This window comes from Pseudorasbora parva, chromosome 24 (genome assembly GCF_024679245.1).
Source record: "Pseudorasbora parva isolate DD20220531a chromosome 24, ASM2467924v1, whole genome shotgun sequence".
In the NCBI taxonomy this organism is placed as follows: domain Eukaryota; kingdom Metazoa; phylum Chordata; class Actinopteri; order Cypriniformes; family Gobionidae; genus Pseudorasbora; species Pseudorasbora parva.
The window spans coordinates 23,293,230-23,313,811 of record NC_090195.1 but is presented as its reverse complement, the minus strand read 5'-3'; the positions used below and the strand labels follow the sequence as shown (position 1 = coordinate 23,313,811).

The 20,582-nt window shown below is 36.3% G+C and overlaps 1 protein-coding gene across 1 annotated transcript in view; it reads left to right on the top strand.

Moving 5' to 3' along the window:
• The window catches only part of gli3 (GLI family zinc finger 3), a 258,364-nt gene that overhangs the window by 222,515 nt on the left and 15,267 nt on the right, over positions 1-20,582 (top strand). The window contains 6 exon segments of the mRNA XM_067434871.1: positions 1,033-1,188; positions 8,030-8,234; positions 11,674-11,834; positions 11,837-11,889; positions 14,257-14,370; positions 15,488-15,628. Of these exon segments, the coding sequence (XP_067290972.1) occupies positions 1,033-1,188; positions 8,030-8,234; positions 11,674-11,834; positions 11,837-11,889; positions 14,257-14,370; positions 15,488-15,628 (830 nt within the window).

Below are 20,582 nucleotides of genomic sequence, written 5' to 3'. Positions count from 1 at the left end.
CAGTGTGCCAAATAGGTGCAGATGCGAAGTAAATTAATATTTATGAAATACACTAATATTTCCCAGCCACTTGTAGGTACATTTATGTTTACACAGAGAAGTAAAAGAAAGCATACGCTCTCTGGTTGTTTGACGAGAAAGAGATTAAATGTAGTTGCAATAAACACTTTAAGAATACATACAACTGTAGCAGAGGATGCCTATTATTCTGTTGTGCAAATCTAAGGCCCTGTTTACTGATTAATAAATAAATATATATATATTTTTACTTTAAATGGTAGTAAAAAATATTTCACAACACTAAATGCTTTTATAAATAAATCAGCCTCGGTGAGCATAAGATAATTATTTAAAAAATTCTAAATCTAAAAAAAGGTACAAAAAAATCTTACTAACCCCAAACATTTAAATGGTAGTGTAGAAACATACATGCCTGCAAATTCCTTGAATCCCTGACTATATTTACATTTATATATATATAGTGATCTATTCATGTGCAATAAGCAGATTTGGTGCTCAAGTAACATTTCTTATTATCAATGTTGAAACAGTCGTGCTGCTTAATATTTTTGTGTAAACTGTGATATGTTTTAGAATTATTTGATGAATAGAAAGTTCAAAAGAGCATTTATTTTACATAGAAAAACTTTTGATCATTTGAATGCATCCTTGCTGAATAAAAGTAAATCAGTATTATATATGTGTGTGTGTGTGTGTGTGTGTGTGTGTGTGTGTGTGTGTGTGTGTGTGTGTGTGTGTGTGTGTGTGTGTGTGTGTGTGTGTGTGTGTGTGTGTGTGTGTGTGTGTGTGTGTGTGTGTGTGTGTGTGTGTGTGTGTGTGTGTGTGTGTGTGTGAGTGTGTGTGTGTGTGTGTGTGCGTGTGTGTGTGTGTGTGTGTGTGTGTGTGTGTGTGTGTGTGTGTGTGTGTGTGTGTACGTGCGTGCGTGCGTGCGTGCGTGTGTGTGTGTTTATTTTTTTTATTTATCAAATGACTGATGTTTGTATGTCCACTCCACCCTTTTTGACCCCCCAGCACCACACACCGGTTTGACCACAGCAGAGTACTACCACCAGATGGCCCTGCTTGCAGGTCACCGCAGTCCCTACGCTGACATCATTCCCTCAGTGGCATCCACAACGGTGCCTGCAAACAATGCTCTGCACATGGAGTACCTGCAGGCTATGGAAAGTAAGTTATCCACTTACATACTCTCTTCAGATGTCTATTAGAGGGGCAAACTTGTTTTTTTAATATATGTATATTTTTAGTTTTCAAAGAAGGCAAATGGTCAAAGAGAGACTAGTTAAAACAAACATCAAAGCTTTACTTCCTTCAAATACAATCCCAAACAATTAATCTGTTTAACAATTCCCTCAATTCTACAGACAACACCCCACAATGACAATGTGAAAGAAGTTTGTTTGAAATCTTTGCAAATTTTATTTAAATAGATTATGTATGGGGGGAGGGATGTGCACAGGATGTATGTAAATGAGTTATTTTGAAGAGTAAATAGGAAATTGAAGGCACGGTGAATGAAGAGAGGTCAGGTGGACTGGCCCGTTAGTCTTTAATGAGTATTCATTTAGTCCGTCAGCTTCCCCACTCTCCCGTTTCTCACAAACTAATTAAAACTAGCCAAAATTGCATGGGTATCAGAAAATTAATTGCTATTAGGTGGGAATTGGAATGTCCCACTATTCATCACCGGAGAAATCCTTTCTACTGTGGCACTGTTTAAGATTAATAGACTGAAACAAAACAATTAGGGCCACCGTTTTCAAATGAAGATGTCGCATCCCCCCTACTTCAAATCGCCTATGATCAGCCCATGGTAATAACTCATCCTATTTTAACAATGTGTGTTCCACGCCAGCCAAATTAACACTTTAAAGCTCTCTTTTATGATATATAGACTCTGAGAAGGGGAGTAAATGAGGAGAAGTGTGTTATCTAGTAGCTTTTGTTAATAATGGGGATGCAGTCGTAGTTTAGAGCTCAGTTCACATCAGTGTAATTACTTTTAGAGAAGTACTGACTAATGAAAGAATGAACCTGTCTTGCGTTTGTGTGTTCAAGCCATGCGTTTAACGTGTTATCTGCTAATTGGCCACTGTCTATTAGATTTTACTTTTGTATTACACACCCCATTTTGGACCCTCTCCAAGATGTAGATGGAATTATTGTTTTTTTTTTTCTCTTCACTTTTTTGTTAAAAAAGTTTGACCAGGCATGTGATATGTATTCATACTATACAGGAATTGTCAAAAAATGATGTGTTAGCCAAATTCTTACTTTGGCAACCATCGTGGTTAAACTTGTCCATCATCATTGTCCACAACAGTAATTAATCCTCTTTTTTTTCCCATTTACAGAAATTAGAAGTGTCCACACTGTAAAAAAAAAAAAAAATGTTGGTTTTTGTTGGTTTAACTTAAAAAAGTAAGTAACCTGGTTGCCTTAAAATGTTGAGTATATTGAAATTAAAAATTTGAGTTGATAAATAGAAACTCAAAATATTTTTGTATCTGAACAACATAAAAAATTTGATAAATCATGAAAATAGCACAATTTGGCACTGCATCATCAGAAATAAAACACACAATTACCCAATATGCTTACAAAATCTTTTAATAATATTTTAATAAAGGTTGTCGAATCTCAAAAAATGTTTATTGTATTAACTCACAATTTTAATTTCAATGAACTCAAAATTTTAAGGCAACCAGGTTACTTTTTTTCTAAATATTTTTTTACAGTGCATAAATTAAAAAAAGTAACTAAAATAATTATTATTAAAAAACTTTTTTATTTTTGAATTTCAGAAGTTTGGGGCTACTTTGAAGCACTCTGTGTAGTGTTGCAGAAATAAATATGACTTGAATTGTATGCATTTTTTTCATACACTGTAAAAAATTATTTAGAAAAAAAGTTACCTGGTTGCCTTAAAATTTTGAGTTCATTGAAATTAAAATTTTGAGTTAATACATTGAACATTTTTTGAGATTCGACAACCTTTATTAAAATATTATTAAAAGATTTTGTAAGCATATTGGGTAATTGTGTGTGTTTTATTTGTGATGATACAGTGAAACATGCCAAATAGTGCTATTTTCATGATTTATCAATTTTTTTATGTGGTTCAGATACAATAATATTTTGAGTTTCTATTTATTAAACAAATTTCCTTCATTGTATCAACTCACATTTTTAATTTAAATAAACTCAGCATTTTAAGGCAACCAGGTTACTTACTTTTTTAAGTTAAAGTTTTTTTACAGCGTATTAATATGAAAAAAAATGCATATAAATATGACTTGAATTGTATGCATTTTTTCATATTAATATGCAATATTATTTACAAAATGCAAGGGAAAGATGTTTTTCTTAAAACAATGAGTTTTGATTTCTAAGTGATCAAATTAGGTATTTTACACTATACACAGAAATGCAAGAGGATACAAATAATGTAGTTATTTCTGAATGTTTTTATTATTATTTCTAAGTGATCAATATATGTATGAGTGTTTTCACACATGGGTGTACACTGCAAAAAAAATGTTTTTTTTTTTTTTTTTTTGCAGTGTAGGTAACTGGGAAATGATTGTAACTCTTAAATAACAGTAGTTATGTATCTAATGAAGAAAACATTTCAGGTTATGCATGTTAAAATATTTCCCTGAGAAAAGGGAATGAGATGCTGCGTCCCCTAGGGATCATTATGGGAAATGCCTCCGGCATGACTGGTGTCAGAAGCATGAGTCAAAACATGACAATGAACTTGAAATTGGCAAGCTGCAGCCTATGACGTCACTACTGGTGTGACCGTGAGTATAAAAGGGCACCTGTGAAATAAGTCATCCACTTCTTGCCTGAAGGAGACATGTGCAGGTACACTGAAAGCATGGCAAAGGAATGCAGTGCCTCGTTCCCTATTCTCAGGAAACCATGGTTACATGTGGAGCCTGAGACGTTCCCTTTCAAAAGGGAACTCACGATGTGTCCCCTAGGGGTTGCTATGGGGAACGGAATACCCACACTTCCATGCTGAAGGGATGAGTGCCCTATTGACTGAGCTTAGTCAAAGTACTAAAAGGAGTCCTCATCCCTATGGTGCACCAGCAACGATCATAGACTGGAGCTTCTCAAGAATAGAGTCCACAACAGAATGACTTCTAAAGAGAAGAAGCTTAACTATGTTCATATTCAGGCCAACTTTCAAGGAGGCTTGATTAACACTCAACCCTGGAAGGAGAAGGCCTCAAAAAAGAGGCCTAAGCAACATTCTAAGCCAAGGGCAGTACCGAGAATGTCTCAGAAACAGCTATATGCTCCGTCTAATTGTCCCACAAAGCTCTACAGAGTGGAGGCCTCAATACAAAGACTCATAATAAGAGGAGGCTTAGCAATGCTCTGCACTGAGCTCCAAGAGAGCCTAAAGACCTAGCATACTACCCTACAGCCTAGCTCTAGAAGCGGAGGCCTCAGTATGACGACTCTAAATCAAGAGGAGATGTGCAAGCCTAATGCACAGGCTTCTCACTCATGTACAACAGTCTCCTGAAGGCAAGAAAGTGGATGACGTATTTCACAGGTGCCCTTTTAAACTCACTGTCACACTAGTGGGGACATCATAGACTGCCTCCTGCCAATGTCAAGTTCATTGTAATGTTTAGACTCAGTGCTTCAGGCACCAGTCATGCATTTTATTAAACTGTAAAGTGTATGTTTTGGGAACTGGTTTTGACTGTTTGTACAAGTCAAGCCTTTCTACCTACATTGTTCTACCAATATTTTTTTTTTTAAATAAAAAATAAACCAACACTGCATCCACTGCAAAAAAAATGCTTTTCTAATTTAGTATTTTTGTCTTGTTTCTAATCCATAGATCTAAAAATTCTTAAGACAAGATGCATTTACTAAACTAGCAAAAGTAATTGTCTTTTTTTAGGGAAAAATATCTCAAAATTAAGAGAGTTTTTGCTTAAAATAAGCTAAATAATCTGCCAATGGGGTAAGCAAAATAAACTTAATTCAAAAAGAAAACAAGATTATTTTTCTCACCCCATTGGCAGATTATTTTGCTTATTTTAACCAAAAACACTTAATTTTGAGTTATATTTTCTCTAAACAAGACATTAATTTGGACTTGTCTAGTAAATGTTTCTTAAACTAGGAACACACCAAGCCGACGCCGATCAACTAGTGGTGACGAAAGCAAACTGCTGAGTCGGCTCACGTTGGCTGCACGTCGGCAGCGTCTTGGGTCCAAAGTTGCCCTGACACACCAAGGCGACACTCGACATCCGACGGCCAATAGCACGTCCGTTCTGCGCCTGCTTAAGAGGAAATACCTTTCCGTTCCAGCTGGTGGCAGTTGTCTGTTTTCGTTATTCGAAGCGGGAAACCGGAAGAGCTATAAAGATAAATCAACTTTTTTTATTTTTCGCGTCCGCTTCTTCGTATTTTTCACGTCCACTTCTTCCTTTCCTCTTCCACAAGTAAAAGACCATTTGCAACGTATCAGACATTTCTGAAATGTCTGATACGTTTTCTGGACGTGCTATTGGCCGTCGGATGTCGAGTGTCGCCTTGGTGTGTCAGGGCAACTTTGGACCCAAGACGCTGCCGACGTGCAGCCAACGTGTTTTCGTTCACCACACAGACGGATTTGTGCATTTCAGAAATGTCTGATACGTTGCAAATGGTCTTTTACTTGTGGAAGAGGAAAGGAAGAAGCGGACGCGAAAAATACGAAGAGCGCGCACTAAATGGGTGAAACCATGGATACGTCAAGTCAAAATGTGAATGATGTGATACCATAGATTATTACACTTGTTCACCTATCAATTAACCATAACAATAACAGGGCATAGCTAAAACAATACCCTGCAAATTGGCGAAATGGCTCATTCAGATGCATTGTGGAAGTTAATGTGACACAATCTGAAGTTCCATGGATTAACTTCCATGCATTGTGGAAGTTAATGAGACACATTCTTTACCCCCATATCCAAACAGAGATTGAAGACTGTATGTCCTTGAAGCCTTTTTCATCTCATTAAGGTTCAGGTGATGAGGAATTATGGAATAAGTTATGGAATTATGAGGAATTATGAATTAAGAATTATGGAGGAACTGGATAAGTATTACCCAAGGTAATTTTTCCGGACTTTTTTTACAGAAGGTAAAAGTCTCTGTAATTTTTACTGACATTGTCCGTAATGAGTACTGAGATGACACATTCGGACTGGACTAAAACCACAGAGAACCTCTGGTAATAATTACTTTACCCCCACGTCCCCATGTTAAACCAATCCCGTCCAAATAGAGCTATTGTCCGTAATGATTACCGAGATGGCACATTCGGACGGGACTAAAATCACAGAGAACATCTGGTAATAATTACTTTACCCCCATCTCCCCCTGTTAAACTAATCCAGTCCGAATAGGGCTAATGTCAGTAAAAAATTACAGAGACTTTTACCTTATGTAAAAACATCTAGAAAAATGACCTCGGGTAATACTAATTCCATTCGAATAGACCCGCTGTAAAAATTTATGGTTTAATTCCATCATTTCCTGTTTAAAAGTTTTTTAAAAAGCGTGTTTTGCGAGCATGGAGGTGATTAAAGCATTCGGTTGCGTTGTAGGTGGTGGGAAAACTCTGGGGCAAACCTTTTTTATTTTCTGCGTATCATTTAAAGCAAAAAGAAGATCAAAAGTACATATATATGAATTCAGACTGGCGCATGTTGCTAATTGAGACCATCTCAGAGTTTATGCTGGTCCACTTGGTCTTAGCAGCAGTACAATCTATATGGCCTTATGTACCTATGAGAAAGCCCAGAGGACGCAAACCTGGCTGCCAAATACGTGAAGTCCTGTCACGAAAAAACAGCCTCCAGCAGGACAGAGCTAAACACTGTGTAAATATAGAAGATTGGACATTTGTTTATTGTCTCCTCCATAGATAGTAAAAGTTTATTTACATGTTTATTTTCACGTAATTTTCTACTTTTATTTCTATTTATTTATGTATTCATTATTTATTTGTATTGTATATGTTATGAATACTTTGGCAATGTAAAGCCAATAAAGCTATTTGAATCTGAATCTGAGAGAGAGAGAGAGAGAGAGAGAGAGAGAGAGAGAGAGAGAGAGAGAGAGAGAGAGAGAGAGAGAGAGAGAGAGAGAGAGAGAGAGAGAGAGAGAGAGAGATAGTGATTTAAATGTGAATGACAGACCCTGTAATCACTGAATGTGTCAAAGTAGAAAGAGAGGGAGAAAGTCAGAGAGAGTGAGAGAGCGTAATTTTGTTTTGTTTGTATGCTTTCTGTAAAAAAAGAACAACTGAAAGAAAAAAATATGAGTCACAAAGTCATTGTGTCACTCCATACAACAAAAGACCACCATTCCACCCGCACCCCTCTCTTCCCCTCCTTCTTTCTCTTCTCCCTCCTTTCTTTCTTGTTTGTGACATCCGCCAATGAAAAGACAACAAAAGTAATTTCTTAATCTGTAGGTGCCAGTCATTGTGCGAGTGGAGGGCCTGTCTGCGTTCGATCTGCTTTCTAGCAAAAGCTTTTCAAAAGCAACTAGTGCAATTCCATTCAGTGTTGACACACTATTCAGCCCAATTAAACATGATTCAATATCACAGTGAAGCTGCCAAAAGGCAGTGGGGAAAAGTGGAGTCAAACTTGTTTTTAGAGTGCTTGCAAAATGCATGCAAAATGCAGGAAATACAATCGTTGTTGAAAGCGTTGTCTATGTTGAATAAATTACCTCTAATTATGTCAGTAGTGATATAGTTGTGCTCCACTGACATGACCATAAAATATCTGGCTAACAGTTAATGGTGGTTATTCCCATATCTCTTCAATAGTAAAAGGTCTTCTGAAAAAAATAAAAAATAAAATAAAAATCAATTCTATAATTAATACATTTTATTTAATTTGTTGTTACTATCAGGTTTTAATACATAACTTACAATTTTTTCTCTTTTTTCTCTCTCTCTGTGCCTCAGGTTCTCGATTTCCAAGTCCTAGGTTTACAAATCGGCCCAGCAGAAAACGACCCCTTCCCAGCTCCCCTTCTCTGTCTGACCCCAGTTTTGACCTGCAGGCCATGATTCGCACCTCGCCTAACTCTCTAGTCACGATCCTTAATAATTCCCGCTCCAGCTCATCCACCAGTGGATCCTACGGACACCTCTCAGCTGGCACTATCAGGTACTTCTAATGGTGAATCAAGAATATTTTTGTTACAGAAATTGTATTTTTTTTTTCCCGACTGGCCATAAAGCTGGATTATACAGTATTTATTTATTTATTTATTTATTTATTTATTTATTTATTTATTTATTTATTTATTTATTTATTTATTTATTTATTTATTTATTTATTTATTTATTTATTTATTTATTTATTTATTTATTTGTCAGGGGAATTGTTTAGTTTTTTTTTTTTTTTATTCTGGACAGAGTATTGTTTTTTTCATCTCTCACTTGAGGGATCTTAAAAGGATAGTTTACTCCAAATTCTTCATTTATTCACCTTTATATCATTCCAAACTTGGATACTGTACCAAGTATAAAAATAAAGAGAGTGGTGTATATTGGAACAGACAAGAGGCAAGAGAATTCGAAAGAGATAGACAGGAAAAGCGACCCGTGCTGAAAGTGGACACTCCAGCAAATCCTCAGCAGCAGAGTGATGAATGAACACTGGACGATGAAATAAACGAGTGAACATAGAGAGCGCTATTAGGAAGAAGCGTGTGAACATATTCCTCCCCTCCTCCCTCACACTCGTCTGTCTGATATGCATCACCTGATTAATGTTCTCTCCATCAGCTGAGGAGAGCTTTATCCTAACACTGCCGCCACGCAATCGCTCATGCTGGAAAGGAGGAGAGGAAGGGGGAATGACAAATGAAAGGGTCATGAAGAGGGGGACAAGGGAAGGAAGCAAAGTCTGGGCTTAGGACAGTAACACAAGCTTTAATGGGAAAGAGAGAGAATCGGTCGTGGATGAAGTGAATAAAACTCACCCATTTAGTATGTCTTAGTTGAAATTCAATAGCGCTTTAACCTGGGGGCTGTTCTTCAGTGTTCACTGACCATCCTGCCTTCTAATCATGTTTAATCTGTTTCAACACCTGAATAATTCATGTTTTTCAAATGATCTCACTTTTATGGTGCTCAATTAGCTCATCAGTTCATAGCAGGAGTCTAGACAGGTTTTAAGTGGATAATGAAGGGTTTGTCACATGAGATCATTGATTATTGACATGGGAGCTAATCAATATTCAGAAACTGATCAACCAAATGCTACTTTAGGCTGGGACATCTAAATTTGTCCCAGTCACAAGACACTTTCATATTGTAATTTACTGCTCTCTGCCAAAAATAGTAAGCTTACATTTTTTTGTTTAAATAATTACATTATCTAAGTTCTCATATTGCTCTTTGTGTGTGTGTGTGTGTGTGTGTGTGTGTGTGTGTGTGTGTGTGTGTGTGTGTGTGTGTGTGTGTGTGTGTGTGTGTGTGTGTGTGTGTGTGTGTGTGTGTGTGTGTGTGTGTGTGTGTGTGTGTGTGTGTGTGTGTGTGTGTGTGTGTGTGTGTGTGTCTTTGTGTGTGTGTGCAACTCTACTTGCACTAAAAACTTGCACTACTACAAAATAGTACAGAAATACACTATTTGCTGTCTGCAATTTTTTTAATGGTTTTTGAAAGGAGTCTCTTATGCTCACCAAGACAGCACATATTTAATCAAAAATGCAGTAAAACGGTAACATTGTGAAATATTATTTAAAATGACATTTTTATTATTTTTTTTATTTTATTTTTATTTACAATAACGGCTATTACTCCAGTCTTCAGTGACAAGATCCTTCAGAAAATATTCTAATAATTGTTGCTCAAGAAACATTTCTTATTATTATCAATGTTGAAAACTTTGTTGTGCTGCTTAATATTTATGTGGAAACTGTGATACTGTTTGTTCAGTAATCTTTGATGAACAGTTCAAAAGCATTTATTTGTAATATGAATCTTTTGTAACATTATAAATGTCTTTACTGTCACTCAATTAAATGGATCCTTGCTGAATAAAAGTATTAATTTCTTCAAATAAATAAAAACCTTTAGCCTGTAGTGTATGTGAAATTAGACATCAGATATTTTCTAATATTTAACTTCCTCCAAATGTAATTTTTTTAAATGATTAATTATTTTTAACCTATCCGGTATTGTTTTATACGTTATCAAAATTATGCAATGGGTACTACAACAGATGTTAAACCAAAGATGGTTACAGATTTTGCCGTATGTCAGAATATCAGAAGTGCTTATATTTGAACAAATTCAGTTCTTGTAACTTCTCTATCAAACTGAACGATGGATCTACCATAGAGAGCAGTGTGAGACACAGCTAGCATCCTTGGCGATGTTGTCACTCAGTTTGACATCTGCAATCCAGCATTATTAGGAAGGGTGTCTCAGAGAGAGAAAAGACGACAGAAATGTTCCTCTTTCCCCACAGTGAGAGTGATTAATCAGTGATTTGTTTTTGTAAGCTAATCAGTCATATCTTGTGTGTATATGAATGGACAGGCGTGGCAGGGCTAGGGTCCAGGCCAGATGAGTGATGAGACAGCTGCGTCAGCCACGCAGCGTCCAGCTACATTGATTTCCTCTCTGCCTTTAATAAGACCAGTAGATGTATGAGCTCACGTGGAGCAGCTAGCATGTCCCACGATGAATGGAACCCCTATGAATGTCTGTTATTGAGCACCAGGGATTTATCATTAAAGAGACTCTGGCATCTATAGAAGGGGAGGTGACATATGAAAGTTCAATAGTGTGCTTAAATGCAGCTTTTATTCTCTTCAGGTGATTCATAATTTTTACATGAACTATACTGGAAAATTTATATTTGTTGTTGTTTTTTATATTTGTTTATAAATTAAGATTTAAAATGTAGTAAATTCGATTGGTAATGTGCTAATAATGATGGGCTGATAATAATTATTAATATTAATAATTGTATTTTAATTATAATGTTATTTTTTTGTTATAAAATATCAGTACATTAGATTCGCTACCTTCAAAAGTAAAAAAAAAAATGTCTATTTTTTCAGCAAGTTTGCATTAAATTGTTCAGAAGTGACAGTAAAGAATTTCTATTTCATATAAAAAATTATGAGCATTCTATTAATCAAAACATCCTAAAAAAAGGTTTTCACTATTGATAAAAAATAGAATGTTTCTCAAGCACCAAATCAGCATATTAAGGATCATGTGACGTTGAAGAGTGATGACTGCTGAAAACTTTGCTATCATAATTAGGTAACATGGATCCAAATAATAAAACAGTCACTTTAAATTGTAACAATATTTCAGAGTATACTGTGTTTACTGTATTTTCGATTAATAAGTGCAGCCTTGGTGAGAAAAAGATTTCTTTTAGCAAACATAAGAAATCTAACTGACCACAAACTTTTAAATAGTAGTGTTATAATTATTATTAAATTAATGATATACAACCAATGGCATATTTTATAGAAAGGAAATTTGTAAATTTCCAATTTTCTCTCATTTGCAACATGAGCTTTTTTGTGATCGAATCTTTCTTATATAAGCTGTTGGTTTTTCTCTCCATTTGTCAGCCCTGCATTGAGTTTTGCTTATCCTCCGACGCCTGTAGCTCTACAAATGCATCAGCAGTTGATCGGTCGGCAACCTGGTATCGTAGGTTCCGCGTTCGGACACAGTCCACCCCTCGTGCACCCAGCTCCTGCCTTTGCCACCCAGAGACCTGTTCCTGGCATCCCACCTCCAGCCTGGCACCTTCTGACCGCTCCACAGCCTCAAATGACTCACAGGTCAGTTCTCAATACTGTACAAAATATTCTTTATATAATATTGATATAACAAATGGAGAGATAATGAGATGATGGAGACAAGACAGTAAAACATTTAGCTGATTTGAACTTGTGTTTCTCAAATGAGCACCACATCTTGGTTTTATTGGAGTGTTAAGTCAGTTGAAAAGCTGGGAGAGCTAAAATTAGATGAAGCAAGATTTTTTTTTTCTCTCGAGTTTAAGCAACACAATGCATTTTAAATCATTTAACATGATTGCTTTTGGGTGTAAACAGCAACAGAATTCGTTTAGATCACACAGTGATTTTCCCCCTCAAGGCTTAAATTTATTCAGTGCTTATCATCACAAGAGCCAGCGCTATTTGTTATTGTGTGTGGCTCATGAAAACACGCACCACCAACACGGCAACATATATAAACAGCTGAGAAAGTGTGGTTGCAGACAGGCCTCATGGGAGTTTTTCCCTTGTGTGCACGTAGTCTCTATGTTATGTCTCGATGTGGAGAGCCGGTGAGCTTGCCTGGAAGGTACCTTTGAGAAATAACACCTAGCTTGTTAACAGCAAAAATCCCACCACCTCCACCATTAATCAGACACAGATACATTCCCAAGCCTTTCCTTTGAAGGATAAGCAAAAAAGGATAAGTGTTTTTCTTCTTCAGTTGTTTCACCCAAGCATGCTTGATCCATGCTTGGTCCATTTACTTACCATGTCCACTCCATTAAAATCAGCAGTGTTGTTTTTATCCATCTTTGTATCGACCCCCTTTTTTTTTTTTTTTCTTTTTTTTTTTTTTGGTGCTTTAGTAAGTTAACTCTTAGTATGATGGTGAATCAGTTTTCCAGAGATTTTTTTCAATGCCAGTCTCTCCTTTAAAGCTATTACAGCCCGACTACCCTGTCCCTTCTCAGTGTCATCCATTTCCACAGACAGCACCAGCCTCTTTAATAAAAGGACATCATGGGACATTTGTCTCACCATGTGGTTGTAAAAGAACAATTAATGGAAAAGGAGAGAAGATGTGAGCATTGCTCAAAGTGACAGACAGAGAAATAGCAGATCATTGTATTTTATTGGATCTCTATGCTCTCAAAAACTTTTTATATTTTAGTTTTATACACTTCACATGCGGTGTATACTATATTCCTAAGATTGTCTTTAAAGTATATTCATAATGTCATAAGGTGACCCTCATATCATTAAAAACGTGTATGGTTTGCATAGATTGAACTGGTGTTTTCAGCAAGTTAATACATTGGTCATTATAAATTCTTGCTTTTGAACATTATAGTGAATATATTTGGTTTCATCCTCTACTGAAATCCTATACCTTTACTAAAATATTCGATTTATCATATATTTATATGATTATTGACTCTATTTTCAATACTCAATGCAAAACGAATACTTTCTGGCTTAGTTTGAGTAATATCTTTCAGTTTAGTACATGTATGCTAATTAAAGAGTCATAATAACGCCAATGAGTATTTTTACATGTGTCCTGTATTTTTTGTGATTTAATAGCAAAGGAAGCTGAAAGTAGAGTTAAACGCTCTGTTAGAGGAGTCTGGCAGGATAAACCGTCCTTCAGAGCCAAGGAATAATGCTCTCTCATCCAGGGAATGTTACTTTTTTTCTCTCCCACTGAGCACTTATTCTTTACTGGCTCTGGTCAGTCGCAAGGGACTTCCTCTGGCAGTGTGAGAGAGAGAGAGAGAGAGAGAGAGAGAGAGAGAGAGAGAGAGAGAGAGAGAGAGAGAGAGAGAGAGAGAGAGAGAGAGAGAGAGAGAGAGAGAGAGAGAGAGAGAGAGAGAGAGAGAGAGGAGGGTATATTGCTGCTCAGGGAGAAATTGACAATAATGTCTGTTTTTCAACATGTTAATGACGTTTTTTTTTTTTTTTTGCTTTTTGTGGGGGTTTTATCCTGAGGTGTATTTGTTATATGCATGTGTGTTATTACACTATAAGAATAATTTTTTTTGGCAAATAGTACCATGTTAATATCATGTCCCATCGCAGTAATATGGTAAAATATTAGTAATAGCATTTGATACAGTTTCATGCAATTAAGTGTCTGAAAACATTATGTTCAGTTCACTCTTATGTACACTCTTTTAAAAATGTACAAACTAATTATTCTAAAGCATCTTTTTTACAAGGGGTACAATGTTATCCTTTGATGGACTAGTGCAGTACTGTTTTTTTTACCTTGGGGTACCATCTCATGAGCATGAATATGGTAATCATTCGTCCTCCTGCTTTTTTTTTTTTTTTTTTTTTTGATGAGAAGGATTTTTGATGATAATGGTACGGTTTATGTGGAAACTTTTTTTAAATATGTGTTTCCAAAATATTCGTTTCTAGACTAAACCCACCAGTGAGTCGGCTGTGAGTAGCACTGGTGACCCTATGCACCACAAACGCTCCAAACTCAAACCAGATGAGGAGCTGCCCAGCCCTGGACCTGTTAGCATGCAGGTATGCATCTTCAAACATGTGCACATGCATATACATCAGGCTAAAAATATAAAAACACACAACCTAAAAAAATGCTCAAGGAGACAGTTCCCACACATGCACGCACAGCAAGAGCTTTGGGACCAATTATGTTACGTACTGTAAAGCTATTTATTTGTGTGTTTGATTTGGTCGCCTGTTGTGGCACTGCTTCAGATGCGATAAGCCACATTGATCTCCACGGCTTTAGAAGGAAATTGTTTTTCTTTTAATCAGATGCTTAACTGAATGGAAAAATGAAAGAAAAATTAGATGACACATTTTACTGACACATAACTGATGGTTGGGCGACCGCTGAATGCATTAAATAGACCTCTGTTTTTATTGTTTTTCTCATTTCTTTTCCAAACAGAGCTAAATCAGCACTCAGAAAAGTTTTTAAGATTCACGCATTTCAATAGTAAAATTCTATCAAATTGAATTGAATAATCCTTACATATTTAAACTGAATAACTGAACAATCCATAATCAATTATTCAATTAAAATATATAAGGATTATTCTGTTTAATTTGATTGAATTTTACTATTAATTTAAATGCATTAATCTTTTATAACCTTTTGTAATCTTTTATTTTAAAAAAAATATAACCAACATTTGATCGCAGGTCTCTGAATACACAAAACCTGCTTTCTGTTTCCAAAGCTGTTAACACTTCTAGACCTTATAAAATCACCAATACTGCATAATTTGTGGCACCTATTGAGCAAAGTGCATTTTTCAGAGCATTTTTCCCTTGATAAAAAGAATAACATCCCTGTAAAGGCATACAGCTAAAAGTTTTCTCAAGAGGTATTCCAAATGTCAGATGCATTTTTATTAAGTTTAGCATTTATTAAGTTTTGTGTTCATGCTACAAATTAGGTGCTAGGATTCATCTAGCTGTCATGTACTCCAAATAACATCATTTATCATGCATCGTCTCATCTGCACTGTTGAATAACTCTCATATACCAGGCTGCAAATTTATTTTTTTCTTTGAATGGAATAAATTCCTTCATATCACACTGCAGTAATACCCATTAGTGTAATATTTGTATCTGTTTTCACTCACCGATTTGCTGCATGTGCTTGTGCAGGAGCAAACGGATGGAATGACTCTGATAAAAGAGGAGGGCGATAAAGAGGAGGGCAAGCAGGAGCCGGAGGTGGTGTATGAGACCAACTGCCACTGGGAAGGTTGCTGCAGGGAGTTCGACACCCAAGAGCAGCTTGTGCACGTGAGTGGACAACCTATCTGTGTTTCATCTATGAAAATGTTCAGTCTCTTAATAGAATCATTCATGATAAGGGTCTCAAATTGGTGGAAAAGACACACATTAACACACAAACACCTTGAAAGCCTATATTTTGCTTCAGACATCCCATTTGTCACAGCCACTCCAAAGCTTAGGAATAGAGTGAGAGGACATGAAAGCCCACTTCCTGTGAAAATACACCTCTCTGTCTCCTTTAACCACTTATTTCTGGACAACACACACACACAGCCATCCTTTTAACCGCTCTTGTCTCCTATCATCCACACAAACACACACATTCACAGAAACACGAACCAACCCCAAAGGCACACATCTGATAGAAAGATTCCCAGTTCTCCATGGCTGTCTATCCTTACTCTGACATGGCAATCCATGGCGGCCATGCTAACCCCTATCTATAATTGAAAGCCTCCAGTTGGAATGGCCTGCCTCCCAAATTTGAAGGCATGTGCTCCAAGCTTAAATTTCTTGACACTTTTTTGACTGTGTATTTGAAAAAGAGAAATTAATGTTGTTCGCTGTTTTATTTTTTATTTTTTTCCGTTTTAGAAAAAAAGACAAATAACAGTTAGTTGTTACATGAAAATTACATGGACAAGATATTTAAATTTTAACATGAAAAATGTTATTATATTTTGTTAAAAAGCAATATGCTCCCACAAGGATGTTTGATTTTTGTTCAAAAATGTTGTCTTAAATTTCTTGACACTTTTTTTTTTAAGGAAAACAGCTTATTGTGTGTGTGTGTGTGTGTGTGTGTGTGTGTGTGTGTGTGTGTGTGTGTGTGTGTGTGTGTGTGTGTGTGTGTGTGTGTGTGTGTGTGTGTGTGTGTGTGTGTGTGTGTGTGTGTGTGTGTGTGTGTGTGTGTGTGTGTGTGTGTGTGTGTGTGTGTGTGTGTGTGTGTGTGTGTGTGTGTGTGGTTTATGAGAACACATGTATATTGACATGGGTATTACAACATAAATTTGGAATAAACCAAATGGCTATTGAATAAAACGTACTAAACTGTTTTTTTTTTTCTTATTCAATGGTAGGTTTAGGTCAGGGTAAGGGGATATAAAATCTGATTAGCTCAGTATAAAAAAAACATTAGGTCTGTCATCCCCATAAACTACATATACAAGTATTAGTAATTATAATAACTATAAATTATGCATAAGTACTTGCAACTAACCCTAAACCAAACCCAATCCTAACCCTTACCATATAATAAGAGCATGTAGTTAATTCATATTACTCAGTATTTAAATGTAAAATTAAACTGTAACAAGGACTGTAACCTTCATTTATTTTGAATTTTCACAATTTTCACAATCTTCTTTTAGCTTTTTTTGCACTTCAATGGTTCTGGGGTATCACAGATTAAGTTTTAAATATTCATTGCTTAAAATAGTTATATTACATTGCAGGATATTTTAAATATAATTTCAACTACCCAACTGGAATTCTTTTTCTATGAAAAGTTTATGAATTGTATTATATTCTAACTCTTTTACTTTTATGCATTAACATGTTTTTTAAAGCACTGAAATTGAAATATTTTCTTATATCATCATCTGATATTCCTCAAATCATTCCCATCCCTCTGTCTTATACAAATCTGCTTTTGTTTTCCCATTCTTTTGCTTTTTTCAGTCATTGTGTTTTATTTTGCCATACCCACATGCTAATATAAATATTTGTCTACAGTCTAATGCATTCCCTCCCCTCTAATTCAGCTGAGCAAGGGTTGAGGCTTCTTATCTTTCTTTTCTCAGTAATAGGATGAGTGCAGTGTGTGGACCATAGTGAATCTCATCCAAAAAGAGTGGTGTCGGTGGTGGTGTGTGTGTGTGGGGGGGGGGTGTATTTCCATATATCAAAGCGACATAAGACCCTTCCCCCACATCCCACAAACTCTATAAGATTTAAAAAAAAAAAAAAAAAAAAAAGATTCCAAACATTCAGTTCTTGCTCACATTTTCTGTTTACACTTCAGATTTTTTTTTTATACTGTGGATTTACTAGCCTAAATCATTGACGTCATGGCTGTTTTTACATTAAGTTTTGTTCTAAAATATCACAGTGGCTCAGTGGGTTTGTTTCTTACTTTTCCCCCACATATCCCAGTCTAATTTTAGGTTGGGATATTGTTTTTCTGTGCTGCGGTTGTACGTTTTTTTCAGCTATGTAAAACATGCTCACACCATGACACATTGCTGCGCTTTTTTATCGGCACAGCTTAGCGCTCTCAATAAGATAAACATCAAAATCTCTGCAACTTAGCACACTTATCTGCTCTACACAGTCAGCATAAACCAATCGGGTGTCAATTTGTACTGAATTATTTAACTTTTTTTTCTTTCTTTTTTTTACTTTTTTTTACTTATTTCCTTTGTATCTCCCACCCCCACCCCCCCAAACACTCTTGCCCTTATTATCCCAATACAGGGGCCTCAGTTCTCTCTGTCTTTCTTTTTGCATCTCTCTCAGTAGGGGTACTCTAGTTTATAAGAGCTCCTTAAAGTTAGCTGAAGTGTGTGGGTGTGCTACAAGGATACCTAGTGATAAATGAAACAGAGAGACACTCATTAAAGTAGTGATTTTGCTTTGTCCCAGCTCATAAGTCTTGACTTCCCCTACCAATATTATGTTGAATTTATATTATATTTGTTGTAGTAAAATACTGTGTTTATTATTAACTCATTTGAAATACTAAAAGTGTCATATTTAGGCATATAACATTTTTTTTCACCTTAGAGTCCATTTGCACTCTCATTTAGCTGTTTTACTGAGAGTTTATTTCAGATCCTCTTTCTCTCAGACTCCGTCTCTCCCTCTACCCTCAAGGTGGTTTTGACTGATGGTGGCGCTGTGGGGTGGTCTGTGTTCTTGTGTGTGTGTATGGTAAGAATAGCACTTTTAAGCTGCTCTGTGCTCCTCCCTGTGCTGGGGGAGATAAACTCGGGCTGAGTGGGAAGGCGGACCCCTATCTGGCTGCTGGCAAAGACCCTTTAATTGGCAAAATGTAGATTTTTTTTGATCAGGCAGAGGATTAGACACCTTATCTGTTTGGAGTATCTTATGTGGAGATGAAAAAGCTGCGCTGAATTACACATGCCAATTGACTCCCCCCACACACATTACTATTGCTCTCCATCTTTTTTATGCCTCTTGTCAGCTTTTCCTCCTTTTTTCATTGCGTTTTAGCAAGTGACAAGAAAAAAGAGAGCATGATTTATTAGTATGTATGTGATAATGCTAAATGCTTTTGCGGATCCTAGAGCTTTGTGAAATTGCCGTGTAAATAGGCACTTTCATGTGTGGCTGCATTTTAGGCCACGGCCTAGAAAAATAGCCAGATAAGAATACAATACAGATTAATTTAAGGGAGCTGCAAATTAGGGCATTCATGCACGTTGGGGTGTAAGAAAATATTGATACACACTTCTCAAAAACAATGTATCAGTATTTAATTATTTGTTTACATCCAAGATTTGCGGCAGTGGGTTTATATAGCAGTGTTGTTATGGTAAATGGACTGCATTTATATAGCGCTTTCAACAGACCCCATGGCTATCCAAAGCGCTTTACATTTTTGCCTCACATTCTCCCATTCATACACCGACTGCGATGATATATATACATCTGGAGTTATATGCCCTAGGTGTATGTGTTTGTATTTGCATACAGCAAACAAATAAAAGTAAGCATCTTGTTCCTTCCGCTGAGTCTGGGAGTCCCAGTGGTTGCTGTTGTCCTGTACCATGGCAGGCCGGAGATGAATAGATCTCTCCTCAGAGCTGCACGTGTAGCATCAGCACCTGTTAGTCTATTTCCCTTGGCTGCAGCCGCGTTCGCTTACAACAACGCCATCATCCGCTCAATAACCATTGCCATTACATCAGGCCATTAGGGCATTAGTGTCACCCCCCAAAACACTTCCCTCGCTTCCTCTTCCATCCTTTTATCAGCGTGGCCAGGTCATGCATCACGCACGACAGCATTAAGCTCATTTGTACAAGCGAGTGTACCAGCATTCAGGGATGTGTTGCAATCTCTCTCTGCTGCTCTTTCTCTGTGTTATCGAGCGACACGGCCGGCAGACAGATCACATGCCACAGGGAATCCCACTTGGAGCGAGGAATAAAAGGGAGGATGAATGAATGAAAAGAATAGTTTTAAATCGAGTCGGTGACAAATAAATCTACAAATATTCAATAATCTGAGGGAATCTTCTTATGTTAAGGGTTCTTAGCTATGTTTAGATCTGTTTGGAATCTGTGATTTCTACAAATTTAGCAGAAATCTTCCATAAGTCTTTCAAATATATTATACTGCTAGATACTTAAAAGGGATAGTTCACTTAAAAATGAAAATTCTGTCCTTCTTTACTCACTCTCAAGTTGTTTCAAGTGAGTAAAGGATGGCAGAATTTTCATTTTAAAGTGAACTATCCCTTTAATTAATTTGATAATACTTTCAGCTACTAAAAATGAAAAATTCTCAGATATACATATTGCACAAATATACAAAAATACAAATAAATAGTAAAGATTCCTGGTGAGGGGGGAATCTTGACACTCTTCTGTATGTATGTATTTATTCTGTATTTAAGTCACTCAAGAACAATACAACAATCAAGTAATCGGAAATGGACAGTGGGCTGAAAACTTTAGCAGTAGATTTTGATAAAACGTAAGAGCATATTGTTAAACGTAAGAGAAACTGAGGACTGTTGTGATTAAAGGTGCGGTATGCAGGATTGACACTTGTAGTTTGAAAATGGGTACTGCAGTACCCATTTGATTCGGCTATACAGTCGTTCTGGAGAAAACAATAATATCATCAGCTCATTTCAATTTATCATATAGCGACAATTTGATCAGATCAGAAATACAGTTGATTAATACAGTTAATTTAGTATTTAATTTTA